General features: G+C 44.2%; 1 protein-coding gene across 1 annotated transcript in view; it reads left to right on the plus strand.

The window, feature by feature from the left end:
• PITPNA (phosphatidylinositol transfer protein alpha) overlaps positions 1–11084 on the plus strand; it is a 36587-nt gene extending 25503 nt beyond the window's left edge. Inside the window, exons 11-12 of the mRNA XM_046676502.1 lie at positions 7407–7475; positions 8497–11084. Of these exons, the coding sequence (XP_046532458.1) occupies positions 7407–7451 (45 nt within the window). The 3' untranslated portion in view covers positions 7452–7475; positions 8497–11084. The remainder of the gene's footprint in view (positions 1–7406; positions 7476–8496) is intronic.
• Positions 11085–11535: the final 451 nt, after the last annotated feature.

The following is an 11535-nucleotide window of genomic DNA, read 5'->3' on the forward strand; positions in this document are numbered from 1 at the left end:
CAGCAGTTAGCTCAGGGCTAATCTTCCTAAGAAAAAAAAGTTGGACCTCATGAATTGACCTTCTAATTTTCTTATTTTTTCTCTCCTTTTTTGTCTGTTTTCTGGGAGGTAACTTTCCAATGTTAACTTCTCTCTCTCCCCTGTTGAATTTAAAACATTTTCAAGTATTTCTTTTTCTGGGTTCTTTTTTTAAGTGCTTTTTCTTTTCTGTCTACGTGTGTTACCTTCTTTTTCCCAAGCTGCCGTTTTTTGTTTTTGTGTTTGGTCTTCAAGATATCCCTGTGCCCTGAATGTTCCTTGTTTCCTCTGAACTCCTTTTTCTTGTCAGACTCTCTGTTGCGTGTTAGGGGCTTTCCTCAAATGACTGGTGGTCCTTAGCCATCCACTCACACTTAAGACTAAAGCTCTAAAAAGTGGAGGGGAAGCTCTTTGAATCAGTGGGTGGGCTTCATTGAAGGGCAGTCGTAGTCGGGTGGTTCCATTGGGGTCCTCTACTTCAGGATTCTGAGTCTATTTTTCCTGGGCTGCTCATTTTGCCTCAGGAGGACTCCTCAGTCTCTTGCTTGTGGGAGATGGTCAGCATTTTGGAAACTGAGCTGGAGAAGGGTCCTGGTGGGCTCACCATGACATGAGTTGGCTTTAATTTAATCCCTTCCCTATTCTGCATCATGCTCACTTTGCCCCTAGCTGAACCTGGGGTCCCAAGTTCAGGCTTCCCTCGGCACCTCCAGAAAGTAAACCCCCTGGCTTTGCTGTGGCAGGAAGGGGCTGGTTGCTTGACCGTGAGAACTGGGGCAGGGAACACCAGGGCACACCAAGGCCCAATCATTCTTTATTTGCACTTTCAAGCAAGTCACCTGTTTCCAGTCCCACCTGCACCCCCACTTTTAGAGGTCCCTGGTGCTGCCAGTTACTGAGCCTTTGGAGAACCTATAGCATAAATTGGTCTTCTCTTTCTTGGCCCCCCTCCTCACAGGTACTTAGGAGTCAGCTCCTGCTGCTCTGGTCACTACTCATCCGTCCTTTTTTCATCTTCCAGAATGTTGTTACCATCTTTTGTCTGCTGTTGTCTCCTCTGTTCTTGTTGTCTTCTTAGTTTTATATCTTTTTTTATTCCTTTACTGTCATCATGGTTGGGTTTTGGGAAGGAATAGCAATATATGCATGTATTCAATCTGCCATGATCAACTGCAAGTTTGCAATAGGAATTATGACTGTTATTCTTTAAACCAATGCATAGTAGTTGAGTGTGGGTGGAATTTTTTTTGAGTTATGAGGGGTCACTATAAGGCCACAGTCACCACTGGTATGATTCTAGTCCCTGCGGGGGGTGGACCTACCATTCTTGGATGAGGCTCAAGGATTTGAGAAACAAGGGATCAAGAGATTAGTCCTTTGCCCTAAAAAGAAAAATATCAGGAAATGTGTGCCTGTAGAAGAGCAGGTCTCTCTCTCCCTCTCTCCCTTTTTTCTCCCTCTCCCTTGGTCCTGCTCTCTTAAGAGGCTTATAATCTCAAAAGTGGAAGAAGAGGGCCAGCCTGGTGGTGCAGCAGTTAAGTGCACACGTTCCACTTCGGCAGCCCCGGATTCACTGGTTCAGATCCCGGGTGTAGACATGGCACCGCTTGGCACGCCATGCTGTGGTAGGCGTCCCACGTATAAAAAAGTGGAGGAAGATGGGCATGGATGTTAGCTCAGGGCCAGTCTTCCTCAGCAAAAAGAGGAGGATTGGCAGCAGTTAGCTCAAAGCTAATCTTCCTCAAAAAAAAAAAAAAGAAAGAAGATACCTTAAAGGTCATTTAGTCCAACTATATGTCCAGTGCTTGAGTCTCCTCTGCAGCTTCCCCACTAGCCTGTGCTTGATCACCTCCTGTAAAGGGAAACTCACTATCTCCTGAACATAGTGGCAATAAAATTATTTGTATTGTTAATAGACACTAACATTTATTGGTCTTACTGTATGCCTGTCATTTATGGTAAGCATTTTACATGTATTGTGTCATGAAATCCTCATGGTTACCTACGCCTTAGGTATTTTCATTTTATAGAGAGGGAAACTGAGGCTCAGAGAAGTTAAGGTTACCTTCTGGTTCAGCGCACAGGTACTGGACTGGGAGATTCCCATTGCGTCTGCAGAACGCAGACCTAAGTTTTTTGCGGCTGAGAGATCCCTGTATGTGAAGGCTGATGGTGTCCGGTGGAGTCTTAAATCCCTCTGACCTGCCCGGCAGTGACTGACCCCAGGGCAGACCACCTGGAATGTTGGCCAACATCTTGAAATATGGGAGTAGCTTTATTTTCTTTTAAAATACAGTTTCATTTTTCAATATTAAGCATTAAACATTTTTTGGAAAATAGTGAAAAGTGGAAAGAAAAAGAATCACTTGTACTCTCACTATTTAAACATTTAACATTAAACTATTAAACAGCCACTACAAACATTTTAAGTCTTTCTGCACACTTTTACTCAGTTATGTTTGTTTTGCATGTGCCGGTGGTTATCTTACATTTTTCTCTGAACATTATAACAAAGCATTTCCCACTAAAAAAAATTTCTTCACATACATGATTCTGACTACAAGATACATGTCAGGTTGTCTCACTGTTCTAAATAATGCTGTGGTGAAAATGTTTGTGCACTCAGGTTTTTGGGTAGTTAGTATTATTTCCTAAGAATAAATTCCTACAAATGGAATTAGAAAATTTAAGACTCTTGTTACTTATTGCCTAAATTCTTTCCCAAAGGACTGAACCTATTTATAGAGTGGCTTTCTAAAGTGGTTCTAAAAACCATTCCACATGTGCCTCATATCTGTCTTCCTTCAGAATTGCTAATTGGTTTGTGGTTGCTGTTCAGTGTCATTTTTTTTTTAAAGATTGTCCCTGAGCTAACATCTGTTGCCAATCTTTTTTTTTCTTCTTCTTCTTCTCCCCAAAGACCCCCAGTACCTAGCTGTATATTCTAGTTGTAGGTCCTTCTAGTTCTGCTGTGTGGGACGCCACCTCAGCATGGCTTGATGAGCAGTGCTAGGTCCACGCCCAGGATCCAAACCAGTGAAACCCTGGGCCACTGAAGTGGAGCACCCGAACTTAACCACTCAGCCATGGGACCGGCCCCACTTTTCAGTGTCTTAAACTGATTTTTTTTATTAATTATTTTTTTATTGAACTTATTTTGAGATGATTGTATGATTCACATGCAGCTATAAGAAATAATACAGAGATCCTTTTCTCCCAATGACAGCATCTTGAAAACTACAGTCCAGTGTCACAACCAGGATATTGACATTGATACTTTCACTAGTTTTTTTAAATCAAAGGAGTATTTCGTACTTAAAAGTAAAGTAATTTTCAAAAGATATAGAAAAATCTTAAAAAAATACAAGTCCAAATAAATAAATAAAATACACAGATGAATAAAAGTCCTTTCCTTCAACCCCTGGCTTCATTCCCTGGAGGAAACCACTGTTAACAACAAACAAACCAGGACTGGAGTTTCTGTTTTCATGTTCCTCGACTGCCTGTGTATATATAGCCTGCAGTGATTTGATCCAAGAAACACTGCAAACGTCAGATAAAATCTCTCATGTCATTTAGGCCCCAGGAAACAGGAAATAAGCATTCTTAGAGCATTTCATTATAAGAATGAAGTAATGCATTTTTATTTCAGTGGCACCCTCTTGGGGGACCTTGTCTCTGAGAGTAGGGGAAGCTTTCATGCTCCCTGATAGGAAGTTGCATCTTATTTCAAGGAGTAGGAAAACGGGACCTGGCTTTGCATTAGTTAATTACAGTGAGGCCGTGAACTCTCAGGTTATAACAAGGATCTGGTTGAGGCCCAAGGAGCTTTGCTCCCATGATATTAAAATCTTAGCCTCTCTGATTATTGAAAATTTATGTGAATAGTCATTAGTGAGCAGACATTTAATGAACATGTTTTTGTCTTTAAAAAAAAATTTATTTGGGGGCCGGCCTGGTGGCTTAGTGGTTAAGTTTGCATGCTCCACTTCAGTGTCCTGGGGTTCACGGGTTCGGATCCTGGGCACAGATCTACACCAATCATCAAACCATGCTGTGGTGGCATCCCACATACAAAATGGAGGAAGACTGGCACAGATGTTAGCTCAGTGACAGTCTTCCTCGAGGGAAAAAGAGGAAGATTGACAACAGATCTTAGCTTAGGGCCAATCTTCCTCACCAAAAATATACATATATATGTATTTTTTTTTTAGATTTTTTTATTTTTTTCCTTTTTCTCCCCAAAGCCCCCCAGTACATAGTTGTATATTCTTCGTTGTGGGTCCTTCTAATTGTGGCATGTGGCACACTGCCTCAGCTTGGTTTGATGAGCAGTGCCATGTCCACGCCCAGGATTCGAACCAACGAAACACTGGGCCGCCTGCAGCGGAGCACGCAAACTTAACCACTCAGCCACGGGGCCAGCCCCTATATATTTATATATATATATTTTGAGGGGCCGGCCCTGTGGTTAAGTTCACACACTCCGCTTCAGCAGCCCAGGGTTTCACTGGTTTGGATCCTGAGCATGGACCTAGCACTGCTCGTCATGCCATGCTGAGGTGGCGTCCCACATAGCAGAGCCAGAAGGACCTACAATTAGAATATACAACTATGTAATGGGGGGCTTTGCAGAGAAGAAGAAGAAGAAAAAGAAAAGATTGGCAACAGAACATCTGTTGCCATCTTAAAAAAGAAAAAATTTATATATATTTCGAAAGAGTTTCCAACTTATAGAAAATAGCAAGAAGAGTACAAAGAGCTCCTGTATACCCCTTTACCCAGAGACCTCATCTCTTTAAAGCAAAGGATACAACCCAGGATTGCACACTCTACCCTTCTAGTCTCTCAACCTGGTGCAATTCCTCAGTTTTCGTGGACTCCATGATCTTGACATTTTTGAAGGTTGTGGGCCGGTCGTTTTGTAGAATGTCTTTTACTTTGGGTCTGTCCAGTGATTCTGCATGAGTAGATCTCGTTTCTGTATTTTAGGCTAGAACGTCACAGATTGGGTATTCTTTGCATTGTATCCTGTCTGTCTTTCTGTACAGTTACTCCGTTCACCTGAAATACAAGGAAGTGTTCTGGGCTTGTCTTGTCCTTCCCATGACTCAGCCCTAGAATCGGCCATATCTCCAAAGAGCCCTGGTTTCTTTCAGTGGAGGAGGGTGTTCAGGTGCTAGGTGTGCTCGTTACTGTTGGGTGTCGCTGCTCCCAGCCTTCTCATAGGACAGAGCTAGGGAAATGTTATGTCTCTTTCTCTATCTATCTTACATATTCTGTTCACACAAATACTTCCAATTCATACCTAACACCACAGGTTAACTTACTGTCTTTTTTAAAATATGACAGTGCCATTATCTTTACCATCTCTCTGTCATGTTGAAAAATCTTAAATTTGTTGAACCCTTATAAAGTAATATATTAACAGATTATTAATACGGATAACTGAAGTTACAGGAGCACTAAAAATTTAAAGACATCATTCAGGACAGTGAGTTTTGAGCAAAATCTGCAGGGGACAGGCATTCCAGGTAGAGCTAGGAATAAGTACATACTGGCTTGGTGTCGGAAAATAGACTTTGTTGTGTGGAGCAGAGGATCTTTCCTGAATGAAAAGTGAGGCTTGTAAGACTGATTGATTTTATGACTCACCTATGGTCCATCTCTTACAGGTTCTGATTCATCAGGTCTGGGGCATAGGAGTCTACAACAAGTGCCCTGGGCAATTATTTTGATCAAGTTTGAGGAAACTCTGGCCTAAAAGACCTAGCTAAGATATTTGGTGTAATTATGGTAATACTGTCAATAGGGAGTGAATATTGGAACCTCTGGGGAGGATGGGGAGAATTTTCTCCACCACACCCAGGTTGCACAGGGACTTACTGATTCTAATACTTAGGGGTGGGGGTGTGACCAATAGACAGGTTTGAAATGTGGCAGGAAGCGCATTTTGAAAATGTTTCGCAGTGGAGAACTACTGCCACTGAGATAGAATCTCTGCAAAATGTGGCAGTATTAAAGTTTTAGTGAATAAAACCTTACTCTAAGGAGGGCTGTAGCTTAAAAGTCCAAGTTCTTTAGAGCTTGTGTGCACATACATCCCTTTTGCTACAGGACGCTGTTTGGAACAAAGAAATAATATAGATAACGTGTACAGAGTGCATGCTCCATCCCAGGCGTCCTGCTGTGCTAAGTACTCCACACAAATACCTTTATTTAATCTTCACCACGACCCCATGATGGATGTACTATTATTACCTTTGTTTTCTTATTACATAAATTGAGGCTTAGAGAGCAGTGAAGTAACTTGCTCAAGGTCACACAATTAGTGATGGAGCCAGAATACAGTTCAGGCAGTTAGATCCCAAGGGTCATGCTCTTATGTGCTCAAAATCTGTTGAATGAATAGAGTGAAAGTTGAGCAGAAAACTCACAGATAGTGAAGAAATATCTCATGGGAAGTTAAAATGCACATATGTTACAGACATTCTGCGAATAGAATAGAATTTTCAAGTTGGAAAGAATTTGAGAGAGATCACAGTGTCCCCAACGAGAAGTTGTGTCCACTTCTGCTTGGAAGGTGCCAGTGGCAGGGACCAGTCAGAGCTCCCAGAGAAGACCCCATCCTGTTTTCCAGCAGCCCCGCACTTCTGTTAAGCTCAGCTCTCCCCTCCTGCACTTCAACCCCTGCGTTTCTGTGCTGAACTCTGGTGCCACACTGTGCCCACCTGATTGCTGGGCGAAGCCTCTCAGCAGAGCTCAGAAGAGGGAATTGCTGTTCCCTCTGCCTGGAACACTCCCCCCCAACACCTCCTCCAGGGAGCTCCAGGATTTTCCCCCTCACATCCGTCAGGTGACTACTCAAATGTCACTTATCAGAGAGGCCTTCCATAGCCAGCTTATAAAATAGCGCTTCCCCACAGTCACTCTAAGCCCAGCAGCCGTCAGCCGCACCTGACTAATACATATTAGTTTATTTCTTCTCTCCCACCTTGCCCCAGAATGTAAGCTCCTTGAGGAGAGACTTTGTTTTGGTTCACTGCTAAATCCTCAGGCCTGGAGTAGTTCCTAGCACAAAAGAAGTGCTTCATAAATATTTGTTGAACAAATGATTGAAAGAAAGAGAACAGCTGAAGAACTGTACCCCAACACTGGGATGCAGTGGAGAGAAACAGAAATCATGGATGGTGGGACCAGTGACATAGGCTATAAAAGGTGTGGCTTTGGCTGTAGGTAGGCAGAATTCTATTCTTCTGATTTGCTTTGTGCACAAAAAAACGGTCTACACTATCCATTGGGAGGATTGAGGAGAAGGCAGAATAAAATTGTGGTGGAGTTCCATCAGCAGCAAGACCCTTCAGTATTTCCTGCTTTTTCTGTTCCAGATGAGACAAAAGGACCCAGTGAAAGGAATGACAGCGGATGACTAAAGCCACTCCTCCCCCTTCTGCACTGTACGTACCGAATTTGTCCCTGAGCATGTCACAGAGGCTAAAATCGGTTTGGGTCCTCAGGGCCTCAGCAGCTTACTATGGAGTCAGAAAACCTGCTTCATTCCTTGTCCTGCCCTCTAGGAATAATGACAACTGCCATGCTAAACAGCTCTCAGGCTCCCATTGAAAGAGGTTATGAATATTAGGACATTTCAGGGCCTTGTGATTTTATAAAGAACTGCCCGGAGAGACATGGACAGGGTGGTGAGAAGTCGGGCTGGGGTGGGCGCAGTTGATGTAGAATTGATGCTTATCTGCAACTGATTACTATTCTCGGAACTCGAACCCTTTCAAGTTGAAGGTGGCATTCTGGGGTGCTCCCTATACCCCCATGCTGGCCAGACAGCTTTTCCTAGTGTTCATTGTCATGTCTGGTGCTTCATTTCCTTCCTCTTTATATCCCCTGACCCCATACTAAGTAGCTGTCCCCATCAGAGGCAGCATCTTTCAGATGCTTGGAGAGTATTTCTGCCCAGGTCATAGGACCAGGATGGGATGTCCTGTGTTTCAGATTGTTATTCTTCCCTAAGCCCCTTCCTTCTTTTAGCTCCCAGTGCCCTGAACACCTGCAGACTTGCTGTTCTTCCTGCAGCTCAGTGGGGGCTTGGTCAATGAAAAACCTGGCCCTGCTCCCTATCAGGCTCCGAGAGAAAATTATTTTATCAAATAAAAACTGGCTGTCCTCCAGCACTGAGAGGCTAAGGAGGCCTGAGGTCTCACCCTCAGCGGTGCAAACCTCTCCTCGCTCTCCCTGCCCCTGGTGCTTGAGGGAACTTCTGGGGGATAAAACGGTAGGATTAGTGGATTGTTGCAATGCCAGCTTCTCAGTCACTGCTTGGACCTTAGCTTCCTCTCTTCCCCTCTGCCCCCGCCACTCTGACTGGCATCCTTCCTCCTTTTGAAAGTCCTCTATCAATAGTCATGATTTATAATGTTTCTATTTTCCTCTGTTCCTTCCTTAATAATTGTATTTCTCTTCCAGTTTTGCAAGACAGTGGTCAACAGGAAGGCCCAGCAGCTCCACCCTCCCGAGTGACAGGCCATCTTCAGACGCAGCCTTTCTGTGCCCATTCTTCAGGCAACTTTCGATCCCTTACTGTAGCTAATTCTAGATACCCTTTAATATTGTGAACAAATAGACCGTCTGGTATTACGAAGCCCATGTGTGCAGGAGCCTGCTCCTCTGAGATATGTGGCGTGTAGGTTGCTGTATTTACAGCTCCTCCCTCTCCAACCATTGTGTTCTCAACCCATTTCTGTGTGCCCCCACCCCTTTATTTCCAAGTGACATTTTTAGTCTTTCAAAATAGCTGCCTTTTGTGATGTGGTGATTTAAATGATTTAAGTTTGTTTGTTTTCAACCTTGGGATAAACTGAGGTATTTTGCTTCCTGGGCAGATCTTTGCAATTTTGAGTGCTCACCTGGGGAGAGGGGATGAGTTAGAAATACAGAAGTTTTTCCCCCAGTTCCACAGAATAGCAACATGGCTTCATAACTCTGACCTCTGCTCCCAGTAACTCATTGTTAGAGTGCCCTGGGCACCAAGGATGTACCTACCACCCACATTTGAAAATTTAACAAATACGAATAACCCCTGCCCCAGCCATTGCATCTCTGGTCACTATTCTTAGAAACACCTATGGCTTCTCGGCCCTCCTGTTGCCCATTCTGTCTCAATCTCTGCAAAGTCCATAATATGCCCGGGTCAACTTTCCACCTGGAGAGACCTGTCCAGTGTGGCCCTTAGAATTGATTCTGCCCGATATAATTAGTCTGCCCCCCCAAGGAGCTCTGTATGTCCATGCTCCTCTTCCCTTTTGGGCTGGTGCTGCCACTCAGCAATAATCCTCTCTTCTCTGTGCTTTCTGAGATTCCTGTCCTCTGTCTTTGAGGCTGGTCAGGATACAAGAGTCCTGATCTTTTCATGCTGCACAAAATGAGCATGCAAAAAGCTTCTTCCCAGCAGAACATGTTCCCTCTTGTCTCCAGTTGCTAAAGGAATGTGGGGATCAAGAAATCAGCTCGTCCTGCCCCCATGCTGGGTTCTGTCCTGGACAATCAAAAGCAATTAGTGATCGTAGTGCAGAACTCTACCAGATTGGGCCAGTGAGAGTCCAGGCTCCGGGGGAATAGAAGCAGCTGAGTACTTCATAGTTTCCTATGACCTGGCAGAACCCGAGTATGCCTTCATGGTGGGAAAATATGAGATAGCTGTGGTGTCATCTGACATTTCCCAAACCTTGTGAAGTGTACTGGCTGAGTGTGCAGTGATCCAAGCCCACGCCAGCCTGGGTGCAACTGCTAATGAAGAGACCAAATCTCTGTTAGGGGAGTGAGAAATAGGATGGGAGAATTTTTCCTTATGTTTTTGTCAGTTTGTTTTGCCTTACTCATTTCTAAGTGCAATAAGGGAGTGTCTCACAGTGTGACATCCTAATGGATGCTTCCCTGTGGCCCTCCTGGGGCAAGAGTGGACAGACTCAGACCCCTCAGGTGGTTAGCTCCGACCTTCACTGAGGCCCCTTTGGGACCAGGAGATGTCCTGTTACACTCCTTTTAGTCTCCTCACCTTGTGAGGTCCATAGTAATGGATCTGGGGCAGTTCAGATGGTTATTAGCATCCCAACTGCTAGTAGCCTTTATTTGACTGAGAAAGTTGAGGAGGCATTCCTACTGGAGAAAAATGTAAATGTTTTCCTACAAGCTCTGTATTAACTATAATTATATTTGTGCTTAAAGCTTTCCCTTCTTCATTCATCAACTGAAGTCCAGTTGTGGGTTATCCTGGGAGGAACAAATGGTGATATTCTAAGCAGACAGTTGTTTATGTGGTTTGGGGGTCAATAGATGTTAGTCTCCTTCCTTCAGCTCTTCTCTGAGATCCACACATATCACTGCAGCTCTAGTGGGGGTTCGTTCTTTATCTGCCTTTTCTGCGGCTCCTCCCACCTCCACCTGTTGCCTCAGTTTGAAAGCATCCACATAAGCTGAGCTAGAATTGCCTTAGGTCAGCTGGATCTGGGGCTCGAGCTCACATAAACATAAGGAGGGATGTCCCTGGTCTATTCCATACCCATGGATAGTGTTGCTGCTGGGCAACGGTGTTGGCTTCTTTTAAGTACTCACCTACCCTCCTCACCCACCCCCCAAACTGACTAGCACTAGGAGAGGCTTATGATGAAAGGCTCAGCTCCAGGGGTAGTACCTGAGGGTGTGCCACACCCCTTCAGACCAGCTGCTTCCGTTAGATTTCCAGGGTCATGGTCCCAGTTGGAAGCAGCAGTGCCTCTGCAGGAGGGGTGCTGGGTTCTGGCCTTCTCAAGGAGAGGGGTCAGGGACAGGGTCAGTATTGGGGGCACGTGTATATCTTCCCAAGTTCTCTTACAGTCCCTGCTGGGACTCCCTGACTTATTTTGGTTGGTTCCTAGTGCTACTTCTTTTACAAAATACACTTTGTAGAATTGATTAGATTACCTTGTTTATTTAATGTGAGTTTGTGCCTTTTTGTCTCAATCTTCCAATACAGGTATATTGGGGAAAAAAGCAGTCTAATAAAATCCTAGACAGAGCTTTCTGGAGTCCAGCTTATTGGTGATGTCCTTATATCCATTTTACAACTTAGATATCCTCAAACTCTTGCTGATGTCCCCCATTTTACCAGGGAAGGATTAGGGGAATGTGTAAAATATCTCTGAAAAATTTTGCAGGTGGATTTCCGTAAATTAGAACATCACCTTGTCATTTTACTTAGGCAAACATCATGTATCTGAAAGTAATTTGGCCATTTTGTACTGGCAGTATTTCCTTTTTGCCTTCGTCTCCCCTCCCCTTCACATCTCCACAAAACCTTCAAAATAGGCATTCTTACCGGCTTCTGGGTCTGAGAACCTCGTGAAGCTTGTTTGTAGAATTGTGTGTGCATTTTTCTGGGGAGAGTCATGGCTCTCATCAAATCCTCAAAGGAATCCCATGCATCCTCCCAACCCTCGCCAAAAAAAGATTAAGAACCAGTGATTTGAA

The sequence above is a fragment of the Equus quagga genome, chromosome 11 (assembly GCF_021613505.1).
Source record: "Equus quagga isolate Etosha38 chromosome 11, UCLA_HA_Equagga_1.0, whole genome shotgun sequence".
NCBI lineage: Eukaryota > Metazoa > Chordata > Mammalia > Perissodactyla > Equidae > Equus > Equus quagga.